This window comes from Lactuca virosa, chromosome 8 (assembly GCF_052849685.1).
Source record: "Lactuca virosa cultivar CGN04683 chromosome 8, Lactuca_virosa_CGN04683_v6, whole genome shotgun sequence".
Taxonomy (NCBI): domain Eukaryota; kingdom Viridiplantae; phylum Streptophyta; class Magnoliopsida; order Asterales; family Asteraceae; genus Lactuca; species Lactuca virosa.
The window spans coordinates 305,260,262-305,287,561 of record NC_136433.1 but is presented as its reverse complement, the minus strand read 5'-3'; the positions used below and the strand labels follow the sequence as shown (position 1 = coordinate 305,287,561).

The 27,300-nt window shown below is 38.6% G+C and overlaps 1 protein-coding gene and 1 long non-coding RNA gene across 3 annotated transcripts; both read left to right on the top strand.

The window, feature by feature from the left end:
- The first annotated feature begins 410 nt into the window (after nt 1-410).
- LOC145134198 (putative pectinesterase/pectinesterase inhibitor 51) lies at nt 411-5,917 on the top strand. Its single transcript, XM_079069080.1, has 2 exons — nt 411-1,450; nt 5,159-5,917. Exons 1-2 carry the CDS (start codon nt 544-546, stop codon nt 5,836-5,838), a joined length of 1,587 nt encoding a protein of 528 aa, XP_078925206.1. The 5' UTR covers nt 411-543; the 3' UTR covers nt 5,839-5,917.
- A 395-nt stretch (nt 5,918-6,312) lies between these two features.
- On the top strand, nt 6,313-7,308 carry LOC145134199 (uncharacterized). Of its 2 annotated transcripts, XR_013718989.1 has the most exons (3): nt 6,313-6,811; nt 6,942-7,025; nt 7,149-7,308. It is a non-coding gene; the product is annotated as an uncharacterized LOC145134199 (long non-coding RNA). The 2 variants fall into 2 exon arrangements; XR_013718987.1 differs by having other exon boundaries at nt 6,313-7,025.
- Nucleotides 7,309-27,300: the final 19,992 nt, after the last annotated feature.

Sequence of the window (27,300 nt, the reverse complement as noted above, 5' to 3'; positions counted from 1 at the left end):
AAATAGTCCGTATATTTTAATTTTATACATATTAGACAAAAAAATATAAAATTTTAACGGTGGCCCCCCTGCTCACCGATTTTTATACATATTATATTTTTGGCCCTAAATCATATGTTGAAGCTGTGCCCCACGAGTGAAGGATGATGACTGCAGATGTTAGATTTGGTGGTGGTGATATTATTAAGGTTTCGACACATGGAGATGATTAGTTGCTAATTTCTTATCGTCGGTATAAAAAAAAGGATGACAAGGAAAGGATAGATTGGTAAATTTTAATATTAATGGCATGAACGAGAAAATAAAATTTTGAGCCTCTATAATAATGCCACGTCTCAAAAATTCATTATCATAGATTTAAGCATTGACACATTGGATTTTTTGGCTTTCCCTAAAAATTATAACAAAAAACTATTACAATGTTTTCTTGCATTTTTGAAAATTCTTCCACGTGAACTTTGTTTCCTCTGCCACCAACCAAGTTTCACAAATTAAAACCCATCCCATCCATCTCGTGATCCTGACCAGACAGTTCTTAAAACTATGGCTTCCTCCTTCCTTTTCCTCTTCTGCTTCTTCATCGGCACCACCGCCAACCACCAGACCGCCATCCAAGAAGCTTGCAAGGCCACAAGGTGGCCGGAATCATGTCAAATTTCTCTCACGAAATCCGATCTAGATCTCATCCCAGCAGATCCCAGCCCTTTTCAAATCCTACACTCTGCGTTGTCCCTCTCTTCTAAGAACCTCGGAAGAGCTAAGTTCATGGTCCGCGCTATCCTTCACTACTCCGGCAGTAATCTTAACCTCACCACCACCGCCAAGCTCTGCCTCCAGAGCCTGGACAACTCGGCATACCGTCTGCACTCGGCGGAGGAGGTTTTGCCATGTAATAGAATCAAAGATGCGCGTGCTTGGACGAGTGCCGCGCTAAGTTACCAGTTCGACTGCTTGTCTGGGTTAAAGAAGGTGAACGACACACCAATGGTGGATAAAACGTTGTCGTTCATGAACAACACGTTGATGATGTCCACGAGTAATGCACTGAGCATGATGATGTCGTATGAGGAGTTTGGAAACTGCAGTGGGTGGTGGCGGTCCCCGAGGACAGAGAGAGACGGGTTTTGGGAGAGCGTCGGTGGTAGATCTGGGTCGGATCAAAAACCCGGGATTCCTACGGGTTTAAAGGCAAATGTAACCGTGTGCAAAGACGGTGGCAGGTGTAGGTTTGGGAGCGTGCAGATGGCGGTGAATGCAGCGCCGGATAACCTGGGTGGAGGCCGGCGTTTCGTGATATTGATCAAGGAGGGCGTTTATGAGGAAACTGTTCGCGTCCCTTTAGCAAAGAGGAATGTGGTGTTGATAGGGGAGGGTATGGGTAAAACGGTCATTACAGGTTCCTTGAATGTCGGTCAGCTTGGAATGACAACGTACGAGACGGCCACCGTCGGTAAGTTAAGTACTACCCAATAACTGTTATAACGTATCATAACCAATAATTTTGTACAAAATCCAAGAAATATTATATCTTAAATATATTCCTAATTCTAAAAATGGTATAACAGCAACATATCTTTTAGTAAATACAGAAATGGTCCATATTGTTTGGTCAATTTTACATTTTCCATCCCATCTGTAAAACTTTTATAAGGACCATCCTTGACATGTTGACGGTTGGAGAAATTACACCGACGGTCCTTAATCCATATAAAAGAAGTTATTTATTGTTATCAATTTCTTTTAACTCTCTCTCTCTCTCTCTCTCTCTCTCTCTCTCTGGTTCTAAGCCATCTGGCGATTAATCAACAATTCGAAGTGCTTTTCTTGCGTCTTCTTGATAAACCAGCGTTTATATAGAGATGTATGACGATTTTTTTGGGGAGTAAGAAGCCCCTTTGACATCTCTTCATCTGCAAATAATTCTCGATGTGAAAACACAGAGACAAAGGGCTGAGCTTTGAATAGGAAAAAGAGTGGATCTCTCTCTCTCTCTCTGTGTGTGTGTGTGTGTATTTGTATGTCTGTTTCTCCCTCTCTTTCTTTCTTGCTCTCGATGGAACCTTAAAGAAGAAGGTGAAGTCGTAAGCGTTATAGCTCTCTGACAATGACAATCAGACATATTGGCTTTTTACGGTAATCGGAAACAAAAAGAATAATACAACAAAATCAGGAGACATAAACTCTATGAATCCACTACAAAAAGAAGTATGAATCCACTACAAAAAGAAGGTGAAGCCGTAAGGATTATAGCTCACAATGACAATCAGACATAATGGCTTTTTTATGTTAATCAGAAAACAAAAAGAATCTTGCAACTGCAACAACATCAGTAGACATAAACTTTATGAATTCACTACTTCCAAACAACTATCTCCTTCCTAATAGGTCTTTTACAATTAACAGTTTGTCAACATTTCCAAACTAAAGCGTTAGTATCAGTCACCATCCACATCCAAACCAATACCATTATGAATCCACTTCAAAACATTTACAACACAAATTGTCACAAAACATATAAAATTTCAACCAAAAACAATATATAAATGATCAAAATTTAACGGTAAACAAATGAAGTATTGCAAAATTAGGGTTTTAAATTAGGGTCAAAATTGGGTTAATTTTCAGAAAATTGGATTTCTGATGCATTATTAATAAAGCAACATAACCCAAATAAAAAATTAGGGGCTTTGCCCCTTGGACCCGCCAAGGGCTGCCGTCCCGTGGACCCTACTCCCAGGGGCGCTGCCCACGGACCCCCTTCACTTTAGGGGCTTCGCCCTAAATAGCAGTGTACTTTCAATCGTGAACAAACTCAAACAAGTGTGCACTTTGCACGACCCTTGCTTGTTCAATGTTTACCAGGATTGTATTTGGTCAACAAATTAATCCATTGCACTTAAATAACATTGGCAAAATAAATCAGCAACACATTTTACTCTCAAGAAACTTGGAATTGATAGTGAGTGATATCCCTTATTTTTTAGCTGAAACAAACTAAACTAAACTAGACTGCTTATGATAGAAAAAACTTGGAACCTATAGTGTGATATATCCTTTGTTCGCTTGCCTTAGAGAAGTGGGTTCACTTGATTATTAGAAGTATGTGTATTGTGATGAGCTTTAAATCATATCATTGTTTGCAAAGTCTATGTTAAGAAAGCCTTTCGATCAATAAATTCATAATTGGAGCTGAAATCGAACTTGAACCTATGTTAACTCGACTTTCACAACCATTAAATCATTAAACAATTAAACAAGCAGACAAAACACTTAGCTAACACCAAAATTTCCACCCCATCTACATAGGTCTTTAAATGAAACTTAATCCAGGAGTATCAAGCCCTTAATGTGTTATAGTTATTAATAGAGAAGAAAGAAATGAAAAGAGACCAAATATCCCTTGTGCATGGATGTGACATGCTATGATCCACATCTTTCCAATTTGTGTTTTGTATAGAAACGAACCGAAAATCAACTGAAAGTAAACTATAAATCAATTGAAAGCTAACTTCTTTCCAAAACTCAAATCAATTTTTAAAACGAACCAAAATCCAACTGAAAAGCCACAACGTAATGTCTCTATTGATATAAGAGCAACGACTTATTTTTCATGAAAACCCACAGCGTAATACCTTCATTTCAAGATAGAAGGATGCAAGAGTATATGGAGTATGTGATTCTTCACGTCAGGGAAGTGGATGTCATGGTCTCCCAATGTAAAGCATTGAATAGAATGATGTTGTAGAGGAAGACGAAGGTGCTGAGGAGGCTATGATATTCTTATTGAAGAGAGATGTGAAAAAGAAATAAGAAATAAATAGGAATCAAAAGGGTGGTGGAGTGGGCGTCAGTGTTGAACGATATCAGAGAAGAAGGAAAAAAAAATGGGAAGAAGAAGAAGAAGAAGAGAGAGAGAGAGAGAGAGAGAGAGAGAGAGAGAGAGATGATGGACATGGGTTGGCTTAGGGTGAGGTAAAAGTAATCATCTTTTTATTTTATACCAATTAATATATGTAAGTAAAAAAATCGATAAAGATATAACTTTCTTTTGAGTTGAACCAAGACCACGGGTGTAACTTATCCAAACTATATAGTTGGTTTTAATAATTTTAAAGGTTGAATCGAACCTGCTAAATGATCTAAACCTTAGGGACAATTTGTGTAGTTTACTTTATATATATATATATATATATATATATATATATATATATATATATATATATATATATATATATATATATATATATTATAATTGGTTCAATATTTTACCTACTGTATCAAATTTTTATGTTATCTTTTATTTTTGGTTTAGTAGTTTACCATAATAATATAATTTTCTTTATTAAAACCACACAACTTAATCATAATATAATTTTCTTTATTAAAACCACACAACTTAATATATTTTTCAATTTGACCATAATAACTAGTAAATAAAATATCTTTTTAGTTTGGAATGTTGTTGCATGTTGTATGTTGTTATTTTTTTTTTATTTTTTTTTTCAATTGTTGTATTTTTATTATTATTATTTTTTTTGTTAAAATTAAAAGAAAAAGAAACGACAATATGAAGATTCTTCTTTTTGAGAACTAATATTTTTATTTATGTGTAGAGTATCTCGGTGCAAAAGTCTTCACGTTAAGCTACTTTTTCAAAGGTTTTTGGCTGGTGACACCAAAAACTCAAGTGTTACAAACCATAGACAATATTGTTTAACGAATTCTGTGGTTGTTAGCACTAAAAACTCATATGTAAATACCAAATAAAATAGGAAAATATATATTCTAGCCCAGCGGTATTCCGTAATGCTTTGCCTGCGTAAGAAAATATATATATATATATATATATATATATATATATATATATATATATATATATATATATATATATATATATATATATATATATATATATATATATATATATATATAATGTGAAATTATTTAAAGAAAATATATATCCTATCGTATAGAAAATATCGCATAAATGTGACCATTTATTACAGATTAAACTGATCAAATTACAAAATACCAAAATATAAGTAAATAATAGAAAACTAAAAGACAAATTAAATATTACACAAGAGCGGGGGATAAATGAAAATATTATTTTTTGTTACCAATTGAACGTTACCATAATAAATGTTATATCGTACAGGGGTTGTTGGCGATGGCTTTATGGCACGAGATCTAACAATTCAGAACACCGCCGGTTCTGATGCTCACCAAGCAGTAGCTTACCGGTCTGATAGTGATCTATCATTCGTAGAAAATTGTGAACTCATTGGTAATCAAGACACAGTCTACGCTCATTCCCTTCGCCAGTTCTATAAATATTGCATCATCAAAGGCAACGTCGACTTCATATTCGGTAACTCCGCCTCCGTTTTCCATAAGTGTACAATCCTTGTCCGCCCCCGCCAGCTCAATCCAGGGAAAGGCGAGAACAATGTCGTCGCTGCACATGGCCGGACAGACCCTGCGCAGGCCACGGGATTTGTTTTTCATGAATGTGTCATCAATGGCACTGAAGATTATATGAAACAATACCAGAAAAACCCTAATGTGCATCAAACGTTCCTTGGGAGGCCATGGAAAGAGTTCTCGAGGATTGTCTTTGTGAGGTGTAAATTAGAGGCTCTTGTTTCACCACCTGGGTGGATGCCTTGGGATGGTGAGTTTGCGTTGAAGACACTTTACTTTGGGGAGTATGGTAATTCAGGGTTGGGCTCTAATTTATCGGGAAGGGTGATATGGAGTAGTCAGATTCCATTTGATCATGTTATATTATATTCAGTGCACAATTTTATTCAAGGCGATGATTGGATGCTATGCTAACATAAAAAAAAATTGTCTTCCTATAAAACTAGAAGTTTTATTATTAACAATAAATATGAGTATAAAAATTAAATACAAATCTGCAAATTTGATATGTATGCTTTGTTTGCTGATTCTTTGGGTACCCTTAGTAAGTTTCAAAATTGCGGAGATAGTCATTATGGTTTACTCTTATTCTGGATTTGGTCCTCGTTAATAACTAAATAAATTATTATACCCCTTTGATTTAATTTTAACATTTTTTCTATTAATATTTAATTTATTAATATGTCATAGACCATACATAATAACAAAACGAATCTATAATAAAAAAATCATGTCAAAATAAGTAAAGCTGATAAAAATAAAAGAGACAACAATACTTATGTTGGGTCACGTCATATACTTTAATAATATATATATATATATATATATATATATATATATATATATAGTTATGTTAAAACTCTTACTATTTTAAACAACGAGGGCTTATACCTTTAAATAGTTGCATAATCTGCAATCTCTAAATATTATTAAAAGTGTAACATCTAATTTTCCAGATATTTGTCTTTGACCCTTGAGTTATGAATTGGTTGCAAATAGGTCCCCAATGGCAATTTCGTGATTTTGGGTGTAGCTTGGGTACGTCGGGCGTACACTTTTGGTACGCAGGGCGTACGTGGTTAATGCCAAAACCCTAATATTTAGAGTTTGTGCAGTATACAAGCACCATTATAGACCCAAGACATTTCCCTTTATCAGCCTCCATCCCAAGATCGACCCTCCTTGCAAACCCTAGTCTATTTTTGAGCATTTTGAGCTTTCAGAGTGAGTTGTTGGCTTTCTTGTTTGTGAAGAAAGATCTTCAAGGAGTAGGCTTTGCTCTCAAGACTTTGGATCCAACATCTTCTCTTCATTATGCACCATTTGGAGCATAGTGATTTTTCCAGTCCAACAGCCCGAGCATTTATCTGATTTTTCAGCAGTTGAGGTGAGTTTCCTTACTAGATCCATGGGTCGAAGGCACTAATGTCGGCTCATTGCTTGTTGTGTATAATGTTAGATGCCTTGTGATAATTATATGAAATACCGGCATCTGACCTCTGACATTTGTATGAAAGACCAGGATGTGGTCCTTGACACTTGTATGCAAGACTAGGATTTGGCCCTCGGCACTGAGCGGAAAGACCATGGTTTGGCCCATGGTAGGAAATGATTATATCACTATGATTTGGCCCAGAGCATTTATTTTCTTTTATGTATGGTATGTGGTACTTTGGGGGAAAGTCACTAAGCTTTGTGCTTACAATTTATGTTTATGGTTTCAGGTACTTCCAGTTCAAAAGGGAAGGGCCTGACGTGATGGCACATCATCCTCCCCTCAGATTTTCCGCATTAAAAATAACTGTATTCTGTTGATTTGAATATTGTAATGATTGATGGTTTTTAGTACAATCAACGAATGAAATTAATAGTTTTAAATGAAAATTTTCCACTATATTTTGGGCTATTAAAAGTTGGTATAAGAGCCTTGGTTTGAGGGATTTGGTCATACTTTCGGGTGTGTCAGAACTCAAACTGAGGAAATGATAGTTTTATTAATAAAAATGAAGTTAAACTTTTAAAGGATTTTTATTAAGAAGAAGGGGTGTGTCACAACTAGCATTTTTAGCTAGGAAATTCTGTTTCTATGTAAACATCAGCCATTGTAAGGCTTGTACTCTAAGTGAATATTATGCTATATGCTAAAACGAAATCATCCATTTGAATCAAAACTCCCGAGTGAAGTTCAAAACCTAATACAATACATCTCATATATTCAACTATGGGTTGAAAACCCTAAAAATCCCGGTTCAAGTTTATTGTGGACTAGGATCCTCTTATTGGGCCAAATGGGCCAATAAACTTTCAAGTTGGGAATGTTGGGCCAAGGAACCCTATTTGGGCTCAAACTGGACCCATATTCATAAAACTAAAGTATTTTGGGTCATGTGGGCCTAGAATGACTCATCTTATTTCTCATGGGCCATGATGGGCCATAAATGGTTTCAAAAGCCCTAATGGGCCGTAAACTATCTTCTTGGGCTTCATTGGGCCGTAAACCCATTTTCCTTATCACTATTGGGTTGTGAACCCTCATAAGAGCCCAATGGGCCGAAAACCATCAACATGGACCTCATAATATCGAAATCAAGCAAGTAAGGCCCAAACTATTTCCCCTTTTCTTTTCTTCTCCCTTATTCTCGGCCCAACTATGTAAAAAAAAAAAAGAGAAAGAAAGGAAGAGATAATAGGAGGATTTAAACCATGACACCTCAATGTTGCATGGTGGTCATCCATGCACAATAACCACCATACAACAAGGTAAATCCCATACTTCTATGCAAGGTTTTCTCTCTCCCTCTCTCCTCTTCAAACTCTCGGCCATAAGGCCTCCCCACCATCACTCTTCATTTTCAAACTCAACATTCTCTCATCTTTTCCTCTCAAAACTCAAGGAAATCCTCTCATACTTCCCTTCCAAAAATCGTGAGTGTGTGTGTGGGTGTTCAAGAGTTCCACACCAAGGATCCCAACTTGGTAAGTTATTGTTTAACTTTATGGCTTAACTTCAAGATTACACTAAAAATCTCTCCTTAAACCACTCTCATTTCATGATCATACTCTTAAAACTCCTTAGAATTCGAAGATCTCCTCTCAAGAACACTTCAAGGGCCGAGATCTTCTCACTTCCTCACCAAAAACCGAAAACTTCAAAGCAAAGTGAGCTTCATACCCCCATATCTTTCGTATTTTTCATGTTTTCGGGGGGAGGATACAAGTCAACTCTCGTTTAACCGTTGGATATTTGCATGTACCATTGTGTTATGTGTTTAACTTTTAGATCTTTACTTGAACATGAAGTTTATCACTTAGATCTTCATAAAAACCATGAGAAAAGTATGTGTTGTCATATATATTACATATAAACCTATAGATCTGGGATTATACACTCAAAATAGCAAAAATAAGTGTTGTGTTCAAACATGTATAACCTAAACTCAAAAATCAGCTTTTAACATAAACAATTTGGTCTAATTACGGACTGTTTTGACCACGGTAATTATAATATTTTTCAAAAATGTTTTACATGCAAAACGTTCAGGTTTATACCTTTAAAATGACTACTCTCACGCGTTCATACGATTTTTCTACAATGTTTGGCGATTTTTACAAGACTGCCTATCATTTCCGGAATGATTTCGGACCAGTCTGTGAAGATGAACATTTTCACACTGGTTTGAGGCCATTAAAAATTATAATAAAAATTATGTACAAAGTGTACTCATTTTCCAAACTCTCAGAGTTTACGGATCCAAATTTCGACTTACGATGATGTTTCTATAATTTTTCTAAAAACAGGGACAGAAAGGTCAAAAACAAGAAATTATTTTTATCATCATAGAAGCTCTTATACATGTTTTAGATGCAAGTTTGTAGAACTTATATATACTTTTAAAACATCTAGACATGTTAACTTATATGTACTTAATATATATATATATATATATATATATATATATATATATATATACATATGTATATATATACGTCCTTATTGGGCCTGGAAATAATATACATGTTTAGTGGGCTTTAGTGTTCTTTTACATGCTGAATGGGCCTTAGTGTCATTTTGCATGTTTAGTGGGCCTTAGTGTCCTTTTACACGTTTAGTGAGCCTTAGTGTCCTTTCACATGCTTAGTGGGCCTAGGTGTCCTTTTGCATGTTTAGTGGGCCTTAGCGTCCTTTTACGTGTTTAGTGGGCCTTAGTTGTCCTTTTACATGTATATTGGGCCCGGGATATATATAATCTCATTCCTTTTGAGCCTAGAAATACTTTACATGCTTAGTGGGCCTTAGTTGTCCACTTACATGTTTAGTGGGCATGAAATGTACTTTATATGTTTCTTTTCGCGTAAATTCGATTAAGGATCTAGTGAGACGCGTCGGTTGACACCTATTGAGTGTACAATTGTAGTCTGTAGTTATAACCAGAGTCTCTTGGAGGGAGAGCGGGGGTTTGTGTATAGATCTATACGGGGATGACACCCCACACCTGAGCTGTTCGCTACAGTTAGACTAGGCCAGTCTAGGGTGACAAAAACCTTATTCTATTTCCGTCGGCGTCCATAAACGCCAAGACAGGCGAAATTGTCATTATCTAGTATGGTTATAACAACTCACTTAGAGGAATTAACATTATGAAATTTACGGGAGACCATTCTCTTTTCTCTTTGGATTACTTGGGAACATACTCGCGCCGATACTCAATCTCGGGGGTTGATATACCAGCATTCTCTTTTACAAGCAACATAGGGTTGTTTGGGGGCATTCTCTTTACATTCTATTCATTCACTTTTGGCATTCTATTAAACAATAACACACATGCATTAATACAAGATCACACAAACATACTAAACTATTTTAAGAAAATACAGGACTTTCTTGTGATTACAAAGTTATACGAATCATTTTCTCAAACATGCTTATGAACTCACCAACATTTTTATGTTGACGTTTTTAAATTAACTTGTATTCTCAGGAAACCGTTGAAGCAGGTTGGGCTGAACAAAGTAATGGATGTTTTGTTATATTTTTTTTCATCATACTTTAATTATTTTGGCATGCAATATTCAAACACAATACTCCATGTAAACAATGTATGTTGTTATATTACATGTGTGATGATGATGATGTTGATGAGTTTTGAGCATTCTAACACTCCTATGGTGTACATGCAAGCCTAGAAACCTTGGATCTATGTGTTGACTAAGATACATGCAAATAATTATTTTTTCCAAGCTTCTTATCCTAACTAGCATGGCATGGAGTACTTGAATCAAATAAAACTAGTAGAATTACTTACCTTGTAGTAGTAGTTTATTGCTTGGAGTTTGAGAGCCTAGCACCAATAATGTGGATGCCTCAAATGGAAGTCACAAATCACCACAAACTTGGAAACTTGAGAGAATAGTCACAAACTTCTTGAAATCGGCCCTCTTAGTTTACACACATCAACTAGTGCAATTTCAAGAACCAAAGCCTCCTTTATATAGTGTGGTGGATTAGGGTTACATCCATGTAAACCCTAATACCCATGTCTTTTCATTTCCATGAGATCCATGGGTTAAAGCTCCATGGAGTATCTATGGACTTTCCATGCAAGCCTAGCCCATTCCAAATAAGCATTAGCCCACACTATATAAATACAAGAGCCCATATTTAATTAGTCATACTTTTGATCTCTAAATTAATTATAGATCAATACTAATTAAATAATATGATTTTATATTAATATATTAGAACTTATAATATATTAATAAATCATAACTTATACTATTCTCAAAAGATTATCCGTAAATTGTTCGGGTGAAGTGCAACCCAAATGGACCATGCCGGGTCGGGTCAAGTACATACCAAATATAGTTATGGACTTAGACACTATCTCCAACAGTCTCCCACTTGGATAAGTCTAATAACTATAGTTGCAAGTATGACTTCAGGAACCGATCAACAATCGTAGCTCTTAAAACTCTGTTGAATTATGAAGCGCCATTTTAGATAAGTGATCATATAATCCTCTGTTCTAGATATCAGCCGGACAAATACATGGAACATGGTCTTGCTTATTGTCCAGCATTTGTTTCCCGATTTCCGATTTGTTTGACATAGAACTTAACTGAACACATCAATTTAGTTCTGACCGGGCCCGGTACATAGGTCAAAACAAAATCATCGAGGGGCCCAGATATCGCTTCTAATTCTAGAAGGAACAGATAAACTTCGACTCATATGTTTGCTCTACTACTTGTTGAATTACACACAAAAGCACGGTTTATAACATCGAGTTACCAATGCGTTTTCGTGCAATCAATGCATAACCAACTCATAGGCAACAAATCATATCTCTAGGTTTGAAGACTTATATGATATTACCGTCTCACGATCACTCGAGATAAATTCCATGAAGTGATACAAGTGAGCGTGGGTTGAATCCAATACTCAGAACTTATGAGCACTCATGAGTGCTGTAGCCCTGCTTTGTCTAACATCTTAGACCTCTACAAGCCAACCCATGACAGTCTTGATTCATATCTACTTCCAACATATGACCGACTGTGGAGAGTTTGAATAATATGATATAAACCATAACATAATTATTCTGGAAGTCAAAACATGCAAAAAGAAATAATAGTAAACGATTGACAAGAGATAGCAACACTTTACTCATAAATAACAGTTTTTATTTATCATCAAATGTCAATTACATTTTACAAATTTCAAGATTATCTAACTACTAAAACTAATATCATCCTTCAGCCCTATGCTCCGAGCATGCTGGAGATGCTTAGCCCGAGTCAGTCCCTTCGTGAGGGGATCTGCTGGGTTCTCATCCGATGATACCCTCTTTGCCACGAGGATTCCTTCTTCTATTCGATGTCTGATGAAGTGATATTTTCTGTCAATGTGTCTGGATCTCCCATGATCTCTTGGTTCCTTGGCTAAGGCAACCGCACTATTGCTGTCACAGAAAATCTCCATTGGCTCCTTTATAGCTGGTACAAATCCAAGGTCTCCGATGAAGTTCTTTAGCCATATAGCCTCCTTTGCTGCCTCGCTTGCTGCTATATACTTTGATTCACAAGTGGAATCAGCCACTGTCTCCTGCTTGGAACTTTTCCAAGTAATTGCCCCTCCGTTTAGAGTAAAGATCCAGCCCGACTGAGAGCGTAAATTATCCGTGTCAGTCTGAAAGCTAGCATCACTGTACCCTACAACTCTCAAGTCCTCACTGCCACCGAGGGTAAGGATCCAGTCCTTAGTCCTCCGTAGGTACTTGAGGATATTCTTTACCGCAGTCTAGTGTGCCTTGCCAGGGTTCCCCTGATACCTGCTAACCATGCTCAAAGAAAAGGCTACATCAGGTCGAGTACACGTCATAGCATAGATGATCGATCCTACAGCTGAAGCATAAGGTATTCGACTCATTTCTGTTATCTCATCCTCAGTACTAGGGCTTTGTGTCTTACTCAATCTGGCGTTACTCTGGATGGGTAACTCTCCTTTCTTGGAGTTATGCATGTTGAACCTTTTCAACACTTTGTCCACATAGGTGCTTTGACTAAGTCCAATTAGTCTTTTACTCCTGTTTCTCAAAATCCTTATCCCTAGGATATAGGCAGCTTCTCCAAGGTCCTTCATAGCGAAACACTTCCCAAGCCAGGACTTTACTTCCTGTTGGGTTGGGATGTCATTTCCTATGAGTAGTATGTCATCCACATACAGTACCAAAAAGCTGACTATACTCCCACTAGCCTTGATATAGACACAAGATTCATCTTCACTCCTTGAAAAGCCAAATTCTTTGACTTTCTCATCAAAGCAAAGATTCCATCTGCGAGGTGCCTGTTTTAATCCATAAATGGATTTCTCGAGCTTACACACTCTACTGGGGTACTCTGTACTGACAAAACCCTCTGGCTGAACCATGTAAACATCTTCAGCCAACTTTCCATTAAGGAAAGCGGTTTTGACATCCATTTGCCATATTTCATAATCATGAAATGCAGCAATGGCTAACAGAACCCTAATAGACTTAATCTTGGCCACTGGTGAAAAGGTCTCATCATAATCAACTCCCGGAGTTTGAGAATAACCCTTTGCAACCAGTCGTGCCTTATAAGTGTGTACATTACCATCCATGTCAGTCTTCTTCTTGAAGATCCATTTGCACCCAACTATCTTACGATCAGGTACATTGTCAACCAAGTTCCAAACTTGATTGTCATACATGGACTGTATCTTGCTATCCATAGCCTCTTTCCATTTAGCAGCCTCAGGGCCTGCCATGGCTTCCGTGTAGCTGTTAGGCTCATCCAGATTTACTAGTGTGTTATCACTGATAAGTGTCTCACCTTCTGCAGTAATATGAAAACCATAATAATGCTCAGGTGCATTCCTAACTCTGGTGGAACGCCTCAGAGGTATAGATTCTTCAGTCGGCTCAACAGGAGTTTCCTCCTCAGGTTGAGGGCTAGGGTTTGAGGTTCCTTCACCACTTGACTCTTGAATTTCCTCAAGGTCAATTTGCCTCCCACTGTCTCCTTGGCTCATGAATTCTCTCTCTCGAAAGAATCCTCTTCTTGCTACAAAGACCACATTATCACTGGGTCTGTAGAAGATGTAACCAAAGGATTTCTGTGGGTAGCCGGTGAAAATACACCTTTCGCTTCGGGGTTCGAGCTTATCGTGAGTCTCGCGTCTCACAAAAGCCTCACAACCCCAAATCTTGATGTGGTCTAGATTGGGAACTTTTCCAGTCCACAACTCGTGAGGTGTTTTGGCAACCTTCTTTGTAGGGACTAGATTAAGGATATGGGCGGCAGTCTCTAAGGCATACCCCCAAAATGAGATTGGTAGCGAAGCTCGACTCATCATGGAACGAACCATGTCCAACAAGGTCCGATGGCGCCTCTCAGCTACACCATTCAACTGTGGTGTCCTAGGAGGTGTCAATTGTGAGACAATCCCACATTCCTTAAGATAGTCAAGGAACTCAGTACTAAGATACTCACCACCACGATCGGATCGAATCATCTTAATGTTCCTGACCAACTGATTCTCCACTTCTTGCTTAAACTCTTTGAATTTCTCAAAGGTTTCTGACTTATGCTTGATTAGGTAGACATATCCATATCTACTAAAATCATCAGTAAAAGTCACATAGAACCGATTAGCATCTCTTGTGGCGATTCTGAAGGGTCCACACACATCCGTGTGTATGAGGTCCAACAAACCTTCACCCCTAGCACAAGTGCCAGTAAAAGGTGACTTTGTCATTTTACCAAGCAAACAAGATTCACAACTATCATCTGACTTTAGGTCAAATGACTCCAAGACTCCATCCTTTTGGAGTTGGCCTATGCGTTTCTTGCTTACATGTCCAAGACGACAATGCCATAAGGATGCTTTATCTAAGCTAGTGGAAGAGTTAATACACAATACAATATTTCCTAGATTATCTACAACAGATACAGTTTCATACACGCCATCACAAGGTAATGCTTTAAAATAAAGAACATTATTAAAGAAAGCATCAATACTACCATTATTATTATCAAAATAAAAGGTAAAACCTTGTTTATACAATGCATGAAAGGAAATAACATTTCTTTCCATTTCTGGCGAATAATAACATTTATTCAAATCTAATGTAAACCCACTATTTAGCACTAAGGAATAAACTCCTATCTTGGTGACAGGTGAAGCTTTCCTGTTTCCCATGATCAAGTTTATCTTTCCCTGCTCCACATTCTCACTTCTTTTTAGTCCCTGCAAATCACAACATATGTGAATACCATAACCTGTATCAAGGATCCAAGACTTAGAATGAAGTGAGTTATTAGACAATATAGTGTATATACCTGCATGGTTGGGTTTTACTTTCCCATCCTTCAAATCTTGCTGGTACTTTGGGCAGTTTCGCTTCCAGTGCGACTTTTCATGGCAATAGAAGCATTCAGCCTCATTAGGGTTAGCAGAAGGAGTGACAAAACCTTTCTTGGTTTTGCTTGAAGAGGAGCCTTCAAGGGTCTTACCCTTGGTACCCTTAGAAGGGTTCTTTCTCTTCTTCCCTTTGCCATGCCCGATTGCCAAGACATTGGCCGCAGTTGGAGTAGGAGTAGGAGTAGTAACAACCGACTTACCCTTTAGACCACTTTCGACGGTCTTCAAGAGTCCTTGAAGTTTGCTGAGGGTGACTTCTTCCTTGTTCATGTGATATGTCATGCGGAATTGATCATAACACGATGGCAAGGAGTGCAAAATGATGTCTATTGCTAACTCCTCAGGGAAGTTCACATTCAGCTTCAGTAAACGGTCCACATACCTTTACATTTTCTGCATGTGGCCCGTGATGGGTTCACCATCCTTCATTCGGGTTGTTATCATGGAGGAGATTATTTCATATCGCTCTTGACGAGCACTTTGACGGTAGCGGTCCATCAAGTCCTGGTGCATCTCAAAAGGATAATAGTCCTCATAGGACTTTTGGAGCGCGGCTGTCATGGTGGCCATCATGATGCATGCCACTTTTGTAGCATCTCTTTCATGTACCTCATATTCAGCAAGCTCTTCAGGAGTAGCAGTTGGCTCGGGTACCTTCAGCTCCTTGTCGAGAACATATTCTTTGTTCTCATACCGAGTGACCATCCTGATGTTTCTGATCCAATCTGTAAAGTTGGACCCATCAAAGATGACTCTCCCACAAAGATTCATGAGAGAGAAGGAGCTAGTAGGGTTTGAGCCAGAAGCATTGTTATTGGAAGACATCTGAAAAGAAGAGGGAATAGATTAGATTAGATATAGAGATAGTCTTTAACAAAACACCCAAATGTAATATTAAGGCTAGGACCCAACACAATATTTTATAACTTAGAAGAGGGATGCCGTAATCTAAGCTATAAGATATTTGAAGGTAGGTGAATGACGATTCACCAATTTCCACCATGAAAAACGAAATATTTAATTAGGTTTTAATTGGTTTAGAAACTCCTAGATTCTTTGAGATTCATTGAACTTTCTTCAATGGCATGTTTCAATCTCGAGTGTGCCCTTCAAGTTTTGTGACTGGGATGCCGAGGATCACAAAACAAGGTGTGAAGTAACCATGCAAATTACTTCGTACCCTTAATGTATTACCCCTCAATCGATGTGCCGGTTAACCACACACGCTCCATCGATACTATGATAAACATTAAGTCGCCCTTTACCTACCTTGTTAAGTTCAAGTTAGTGTGCCGGTTAACCACACACGCTCCACTAACGACTTAAACAAAGTGTAAAGTGTAATTTCATGGATTAGCACCTTATTCACATTTTCCTAAAATAACTAAGATTGGGAATTCAATAAAGTTTAGTTACTTTAGTTATTATCATTATACTTTTAATGAGAATTTATATGTCCTTGTCCTACTCGTTCGGCTAACGACCCTCCACCGATCAAGGAAGCGGTGGGTGAGAGTGGACACCCATTAAGTTGCCATTTTATAGGCAACAACCTTATACCCCCTTATAGACCGACTTCGTGAATGAGGCGTACTAGCGGTAAGACGACTTGATCTTATACATATATAAATATTATTAAACTTATAATATTATAAAGTATAAGGGTTGAATTTTAACTTTTAAAATTCTAGGGGTTGGAACTAAAGTTTTTAATATGACTTTACATGTTCCAAAACTTGAGGGCAGGTTTTGTAAACTTTCAAAACTTTTCATTTCTCATAACTTATGAGTTAATGGTTATTAAAAATGAAGACTTTTCATTTTTTGTAACCTATGTGTTCTTTTAATGGTTATTTATAAATGTGACTTTTGGTTATCCATAACTTAAGAACTAGTTATGGACTCCATTAAAACACATAAAGATCAAGAATTAATCTAATCAATTATTAGCACATAATTTATATGATCTTCTAAACTCATATGTTTATGAATGTTCATATCAAAAATTTCAAGAATCATAAGTACATATACAAAACTTGAAATTTTGATACGAGCTTTTGAACAAAACTTCAATTTTCAAGGTTTTTTTTTTTTGCATCAAGTATCAAATAAACAAACCAGGCTCTGATACCACTGATGGGTTTTGAGCATTCTAACACTCCTATGGTGTACATGCAACCCTAGAAACCTTGGATCTATGTTTGACTAAGATACATGCAAATAATTATTTTTTCCAAGGTTCTTATCCTAACTAGCATGACATGGGGTACTTGAATCAAATAAAACTAGTAGAATTACTTACCTTGTAGTAGTAGTTGATTGCTTGGAGTTTGAGAGCCTAGCACCAATAATATGGATGCCTCAAATGGAAGTCACAAATCACCACAAACTTGGAAACTTGAGAGAATAGTCACAAACTTCTTGAAATCAGCCCTCTCAGTTTACACACATCAACTAGTGCAATTTCAAGAACCAAAGCCTCCTTTATATAGTGTGGTGGATTAGGGTTACATCCATGTAAACCGTAATACCCATGTCTTTTCATTTCCATGAGATCCATGGGTTAAAGCTCCATGGAGTATCCATGGACTTTCCATGCAAGCCTAGCCCATTCCAAATAAGCATTAGCCCACACTATATAAATACAAGAGCCCATATTTAATTAGTCATACTTTTGATCTCTAAGTTAATTCGAAATTAATTATAGATCAATACTAATTAAATAATATGATTTTATATTAATATATTAGAACTTATAATATATTAATAAATCATAACTTATACTATTCTCAAAAGATTATCCGTAAATTGTTCGGGTGAAGTGCAACCCAAATGGACCATGCCGGGTCGGGTCAAGTACATACCAAATATAGTTATGAACTTAGACACTATCTCCAACAGATGTTTTGTTTCAGTTATATACTATGTGATGATAATACAAGGATGAAGTCACGCACAAGCCCCCGGACGTTTCCGCCGTCTGGTTCGGGGGTGTGACATATTGGTATCAGAGCATTGTTTATAGTGAACTGACATATCTAATCATACAGGGTATGCAACTATAAATATAATGGGACTAAAACACTCTGAATAAGATAATATCTAAGACACTAAAAGTCTCTGGAGGAAATTGAACACCATGATTAAACCCGGACAGTTATGTAGTCGTATTGGGGATAAATATAGCCTGATCAACTATATTTGTTCAAAATACGACCAACATGTGTTCGGGAGTGATCATGTTGGGAAATGGATCTAGAAACTTACCTCGTATCCAAAAGCTTTAGGGAACTCAAACTTAAACAATTAAAATACTATAGGAGTATTTTGGATACCTATTTACACACACTCTCTTTACACGTTTCTCACCCCTCGTGCAGACACTATGGCCGGATTCCATCATCCAGGAGATCCCTATTTCCCCAACTAGGGGAATGGTGGATGGTTGGAGCCAGAGGAAGAGCCAGAGGAAGAGCCAGAGGAAGAGCCAGAGGAAGAGCCTATAGGAGGACCAACAGAACCGGTAGCTGACTCAGATGAGGAGGAGGCTGATGGCAACGATGCAGATGACTCGGACATGGGGTCCGAAGTCATCGATCCACCCTACATGGCTAGGGTGCCTCCATACAGGACACGCGACATCGGCGAGCAGACACAGGCAACCGCCGGGCAAATGGTTGCCATGAGAGCCGCGGTTAAGCGCACATAAAGGATGACACATGAGGTAGTCAGGGACTACCAGGCGCAACAGACAGCATTGGAAGCCCGACTTCGGGCCGCCGAGCAGCACCTGGTCAGACTCCAGGGTGCATCCACCTCGTCGTCAGCACCACCAGACCCTTCTCGTCGCAACTAGTATCCGTTCATCTGCTACCTACTACCGTTATTACACTACTCATGGAGTCGTTACTCTGTCAGATTTTATTTCACTTCATGTATTGTATGCCTTTTGTAGGCAAATTTTCATGTACTCAAAAGATTATCATTAATGAAAATGGCTATATATTTTCTCATGATGTTGTTATCTGTTATGTGTTCTATTACTATTATTACATGTTGATTGTATGTACTCACTTGCTTATACATAACCAAATCACAGACACTATTCTATAATCAAGAAATCGTGAAACTAAAATACACTGGATACTCAACATCTTTCCGTTCCATGACAGAAAGACGCCTCGAAGACAGACACGCAGAAACCACAACGCAACACTACCACCACCGCCTCCACCAGAAATGAACTCAATGGCATTTCAAGCAGCAGTTTCAGCTGCAGTTACACCAGCACTGGCTCATATTAACCACAGGAACAACGGTGGAGTTAATGGGCAAGGGACCGGAAGCTCAAACCATGGGAGGAACCAAGGACCTACAAGAACATGTACCTACAAGGACTTCGCAAACGCCAAGCCTCGATCCTTCAATGGGACGGGAGGCGTGATAACTCTGAAAGGTGGTTAGAAAAAGTGGAATCGGTGTTCGAGATCTGCGGATGTCCCGAGGAGTGCAAGGTGAAATTTGCGGCTTGTACATTCGTCGATCAAGCTCTCTCTTGGTGGAATGGCCACGTGGAGGCCATGATACTCCTTGTGGCAAATGCTATGCCATGGGAAGAGCTCAAGGAAATGCTGATGGCCGAGTACTGCCTAAGGGGAGAAATCCAAAAGTTGGAGCAAGAACTGTGGAATCTCACAGTCTAAAACTCTAACATTGATGCATACATCTCAAGATTCGGTGAGTTTTCACTCTTGTGTCCAGGAATGATCATGTATGAAGGGAAAAAGATTGAAAGATTCATTTGGGGATTGACCTCTCCAATTCAAGGAAATGTAATCGCAGCAAACCCTGGAACGTATGACAGTGCTAAAAGGCTAGCCAAGAAGTTATACGACCATGGAAACAAGAAAGGTGCTAAAGCAGGAGAAGCTGAAGTTAAAAAGGAAAGTGATAACAAGAAATACAAGAACAAAAAGCGAAAAGGGCGACAAAATCAGAGTCATCAAAGAAGCAACAAACCGTAGCAGTCCACGCTGGTATTGCTCAGGTCACCTCAACACCACATGCTCCAACCTCATCTACACCAACTGCTCCCAAACAATACTCAGGGACCCTACCCAAGTGTAGAAAATGCAATTTTCACCATCATGGAGAATGCAGGGAGATGCATTGCACGAGTTTCAATCGAAAGGGTCATACCACAAGATACTGTAGTACTCAGCCTCAACAGAACCAACAGTCAAACAACAACAACAACAATCGCAACAACAATAACAACAACAACAACAACAATGTTGGGGCCAGTCACACTTGTTATGGGTGTGGAGGAACTGGTCATTTGAAACGCGATTGCCCCAAAGCCAACAACCAGTGGGCCGGAGTGTCAGGAAGGGTATTGACAATGGGTCAAGGCGAAGCAGTTCAGGACCCAACGGTTGTTACTGGTACGTTTCTACTTAACAACACTTACGCATGCATTTTATTCGATAGTGGAGCCGAGCGAAGCTTCGTTAGTAACAAATTCAAACACTTACTAAATCAGCGACCCCAGAAGCTCAACGAAGCCTTCATGGTGGAAATGGCTAATGGAAAAACCAAAACAACCAAAGATGTTTATGTAGGGTGCACATTAACACTAAACAATCATTCCTTTCAAATAGATTTGATGCCAGTAAATATTAGGAGTTTTGATGTGATAATCGACATGGATTGGTTAAGCCCCCATCATGCTGATATTATGTGTCGTGAGAAGGCCGTTCACCTTCATCTCCCTAATAACGAAACCCTAATAATCTATGGTGATAAACCTGGCGCCAATCTTCGTCTTATCTCGTGCATCAAGGCACAAAAGTGTCTGCACAAGAAAAACTATGCATTCCTCGCTCATGTTGTGGATAAAACCAAAGAAGAAGTAAACATTAAAGACATCCCAGTGGCATGTGACTTCCCGGATGTATTTCCAGAAGACCTTCCGGGAATACCCCCAGAAAGACAGGTCGAATTTCGAATGGACCTAATACCCGGAGCCACATCAATTGCCAAATCATCCTACAGGTTAGCTCCCACCGAAATGCAGGAGTTATCCAGCCAACTAAGCGAGTTGTTGAGAAAAGGATTCATCCGACCAAGCTTCTCACCCTGGGGAGCTCCGGTCTTGTTTGTCAAGAAAAAGGACGGATATTTCAGAATATGCATCGATTATAGGGAATTAAACAAGCTCACTGACAAAAACCGATACCCACTCCCTCGGATTGACGATCTATTTGACCAGATTCAAGGAGCTAGTTACTTCTCCAAATTAGACCTAAGATCCGGTTATCATCAACTTCGAGTCCGAGAAGAGAACATTCCAATAACTGCCTTTCGAACTCGATACAGTCATTACTAATTTGTTGTGATGCCCTTCGGTCTAACAAATGCCCCCCGCTGCATTTATGGACCTCATGAATCAAGTCTGCCGCCCATTCCTTGATAATTTCGTGATCGTCTTCATCGACAATATTCTTATATACTCTCGAAACAAAGAAGAGCATGGTCAACATCTCCGTCAAATCTTGGAAACCCTAAGAGCTGAAAGATTATATGCGAAGCTCTCCAAATGTGAATTCTGGATCCGCAGTGTAAACTTTTTGGGTCACATAGTCAGCGAGGAAAAGATTCATGTAGATCCTTCCAAGATCAAGGCCATTGAAGGCTGGGCGATCCTGAAAACACCAACAGAAATCCGACAATTCTTGGGTCTCGTAGGCTACTACCGAAGGTTTATCCAGAATTTTTCCAAGATAGCCAAACCCCTCACCACCTTGACACAAAAGGGTGTGTCTTTCAAATGGACGGAAAAGCAAGAAGCCGCCTTCCAAACCTTGAAACGAGCCCTCTGTAGTGTACCAGTGCTATCCTTACCGAAGGGAACCGAAGATTTCGTAGTCTATTGCGATGCTTCGAATCAAGGGTTAGGCTGTGTCCTCATGCAGCGTGGAAATGTGATAGCTTACGCATCCAGGCAATTGAAGACGCATGAAGTAAATTACACCACTCATGATCTCGAGCTAGGAGCTTTGGTCTTCACCCTAAAAATTTAGAGGCACTACCTCTACGGTACAAAGTGGACCATCTTCACCGATCACAATAGCCTCCAACACATTCTAAACCAAAAGGAGCTAAACATGAGGTAGCGAAGGTGGGTTGAGCTGCTAAATGATTATGAATGCGAGATCAAGTACCACCTAGGCAAGGCTAATGTGGTAGCCGATGCCTTGAGCAGAAAAGAATACTAAGGTCGCCGGGTGAAAATCCTATCAATAACCATCCAATCCCACCTAACCTCGCAGATCAAGGAAGCCCAATCGGATGTATTGAAGCCGGAGAACGTCATGAATGAAACATTGCGTGGGATGGATAAGAACTTTGAAGCCAGGGATGACGGGACTTACTACTTCATGAATAGAATCTGGGTCCTTAAACTTGGGGGATTCAGAGAAATAATCATGAACGAGGCCCATAAAACGCGATATTCCGTCCATCCAGGTTCGGATAAGATGTATCTAGACATTAAGCAACATTATTGGTGGCCGAATATGAAGGCAGAGATCGCCACTTACGTGGGCAAGTGTCTCACTTTTGCCAAGGTGAAAGTGGAATACCAAAAGCCCTCGGGACTATTACAACAACCAGTAATACCCGAGTGGAAATGGGAAAGGATTAATATGGACTTGGTAACCAAATTACCTAAGACGGTAGACGGATTGGATACTATTTGGGTGATTGTCGATAGGTTAACTAAATCCGCTCATTTCCTGTCTATAAAAGAATCGTACAAGATGGAAAGATTAACACGAATCTATATCAAAGAGATCGTGAGACTCCACGGAGGGCCAGTATCTATAATATCGGATCGGGATAGTAGATTTACCTCACGGTTTTGGCAGTCACTCCAGAAGGCTATGGGAACACAGCTGGACATGAGCACCGCTTACCACCCTCAAACCGATGGCCAAAGCGAACGAACCATCCGAACACTCGAAGACATGCTTCGAGCCTGTGTGATTGATTTTGGAAAGTCATGGGATACCCACTTGCCCTTGATTGAATTCTCGTACTACAACATCTATCACACAAGCATAATGGTTGCTCCCTTTGAGGCCTTATATGGTCGCAAATGCATATCGCCTCTCTGCTGGGCTGAGGTGGGTGACACCCAGCTGGAAAAAGAGCAATCACCGGACATCACCCTTACAGGACCATAAATCATTCGAGAGACTACAGAGAAGATAATCCAAATCAAATCCCGACTCCAAGCGTCGCGTGACCGACAAAAGAGTTACGCTGACAAACGACGAAAACCTCTGGAATTCCAAATCGGAGATCGAGTACTATTAAAGGTCTCTCCCTGGAAAGGGATGATTCGGTTTGGAAAATGAGGAAAACTAAACCCACGATACATCGGACCGTTCGAGATTCTTTCCCGAATTGGTCCGGTAGCTTATAAGCTGCAGCTACCTTCAGAGCTCAGCAACGTACACCCCATGCTCCACGTCTCGAATTTGAAGAAGTGCTTATCAGATGAAACCCTTGTCATTCCTCTAGAAGAGATCGAAATAAACGAGCATCTCCTGTTCGTCGAAGAACCAGTCGAGATAATGGATAGTGAAGTGAAGCATACGAAACAGAGTCGCATTCCGATAGTGAAGGTTCGATGGAACACTAAGCGTGGACTGGAATTCACATGGGAACGTGAAGACCAGATGAAGCACAATTACCCTCACTTATTCTCTCATTCATGATCCTACCTTTCAAAAGAATTTGGGGACGAAATTCCCTCTAACGGGGGGATGATGTCACAACTAGCATTTTTAGCTAGGAAATTCTGTTTTCATGTAAACATCAGCTATTGTAAGGCTTGTACTCTAACTGAATATCATGCTATATGCTAAAACGAAATCATCCATTTGAATCAAACTTCCTGAGTGAAGTTCAAAACCTAATACAATACATATCATATAATCAACTATGGGTTGAAAACCCTAAAAATCCCGGTTCAAGTTTATTGCAGACTAGGATCCTCTTATTGGGCCTAGTGGGCCAATAAATTTTCAAGTTGGGAATGTTGGGCCAAGGAACCCTGTTTGGGCTCAAACTGGACCCATATTCATGAAACTAAAGTATTTTGGGTCATGTGGGCCTAGAATGACTCATCTTATTTCTCATGGGCCATGATGGGCCGTAAATGGTTTCATAAGCCCTAATGGGTTGTAAACTATCTTCTTGGGCTTCATTGGGCCGTAAACCCTTTTTCATTATCACTATTGGGCCGTGAACCCTCATAAGGGCCCAATGGGCCGAAAACCATCAACATGGACCTCATAATATCGAAATCAAGCAAGTAAGGCCCAAACTATTTCCCCTTTTCTTTTCTTCTCCCTTATTCTCGGCCCAACTATGTAAAAAAACAAAAGAGAAAGAAAGGAAGAGATAATAGGAGGATTTAAACCATGACACCTTAATGTTGCATGGTGGTCATCCATGCACAAAAACCACCATACAACAAGGTAAATCCCATACTTATATGCAAGGTTTTCTCTCTCTCTCTCTCTCCTCTTCAAACTCTCGGCCATAAGGCCTCCCCACCATCACTCTTCATTTTCAAACTCAACATTCTCTCATCTTTTCCTCTCAAAACTCAAGGAAATCCTCTCATACTTCCCTTCCAAAAACCGTGAGTGTGTGTGTGGGTGTTAAAGAGTTCCACACCAAAGATCCCAACTTGGTAAGTTCTTGTTTAACTTTATGGCTTAACTTCAAGATTACACTAAAAATCTCTCCTTAAACCACTCTCATTTCATGATCCTACTCATAAAACTCCTTAGAATTCAAAGATGTCCTCTCAAGAACACTTCAAGGTTCTCACTTCCTCACCAAAAACCGAAAGCTTCAAAGCAAAGTGAGCTTCATACCCCCATATCTTTCGTATTTTTCATGTTTTCGGGCGGAGGATACAAGTCAACTCTCGTTTAACCGTTGGATATTTGCATGTACCGTTGTGTTATGTGTTTAACTTTTAGATCTTTAATTGAACATGAAGTTTATCACTTAGATCTTCATAAAAACCATGAGAAAAGTATGTGTTGTAATATTTATTACATATAAACTTGTAGATCTGGGATTATACACTCAAAATAGCAAAAATAAGTGTTGTGTTCAAACATGTATAACCTAAACTCAAAAATCAGCTTTTAACAGAAACGATTTGGTCTAATTACGGACTGTTTTGACCACGGTAATTATAATATTTTTCAAAAATGTTTTACATGCAAAATGTTCAGGTTTATACCTTTAAAATGACTACTCTCACGCGTTCATACGATTTTTCTACAATGTTTGGCGATTTTTACAAGACTGCCTATCATTTCCGGAATGATTTCGGACCAGTCTGTGAAGATGAACATTTTCACACTGGTTTGAGGCCATTAAAAATTATAATAAAAATTATGTACAAAGTATGCTCATTTTCCAAACTCTCAGAGTTTACGGATCCAAATTTCGACTTACGATGATGTTTCTATAATTTTTCTAAAAACAGGGACAGAAAGGTCAAAAACAAGAAATTATTTTTATCATCATAGAAGCTCTTATACATGTTTTAGATGCAAGTTTGTAGAACTTATATATACTTTTAAAACATCTAGACATGTTAACTTATATGTACTTAATATATATATATATATATATATATATATATATATATATATATATATATATACATATATATATATATATATATATATATATATATATATATATATATATATATATATATATATATATATATATATATATACGTCCTTATTGGGCCTGGAAATAATATACATGTTTAGTGGGCTTTAGTGTCCTTTTACATGCTTAGTGGGCCTTAGTGTCCTTTTGAATGTTTAGTGGGCCTTAGTTTCCTTTTACACGTTTAGTGGGCCTTAGTGTCCTTTTACATGCTTAGTGGGCCTAGGTATCCTTTTGCAAATTTAGTGGACCTTAGCGTCCTTTTACGTGTTTAGTGGGCCTTAGTTGTCCTTTTACATGTATATTGGGCCCGGGATATATATAATCTCATTCCTTTTGAGCCTAGAAATACTTTACATGCTTAGTGGGCCTTAGTTGTCTACTTACATGTTTAGTGGGCCTGGAATGTACTTTATATGTTTCTTTCCGCGTAAATTCGATTAAGGATCTAGTGAGACGTGCCGGTTGACACCTATTGAGTGTACAATCGTAGCCTGTAGTTATAACCAGAGTCTATTGGAGGGTGAGCAGGGGTTTGTGTATAGATCTGTACGTGGATGACACCCCACACCTGAGCTGTTCGCTACAGTTAGACTAGGCCAGTCTAGGGTGACAAAACCTTATTCTATTTCCGTCGGCGTCCATAAACGTCAAGACAGGCGAAATTATCGTCATCTAGTATGGTTATAATGGCTCACTTAGAGGAATTAACATTATGAAATTTACGGGAGACCATTCTCTTTTCTCTTTGGATTACTCGGGAACATACTCGCGCCGGTACTCAATCTCGGGGGTTGATATACCAGCATTCTCTTTTACAGGCAACATAGGGTTGTCTGGGGGCATTCTCTTTACATTCTATTCATTCACTTTTGGAATTCTATTAAACAATAACACACGTGCATTAATACCAGATCGGACACAAACATACCAAACTATTTTAAGAAAATACAGGATTTTCTTGTGATTACAAAGTTATACGAATCATTTTCTCAAACATGCTTATGAACTCACCAACATTTTTATGTTGACCTTTTTAAATTAACTTGTATTCTCAGGAAACCGTTGAAGTAGGTTGGGCTGAACAAACTAATGGATGTATTGTTATATTTTGTTTCATCATACTTTAATTATTTTGGCATGTAATATTCATACACAAT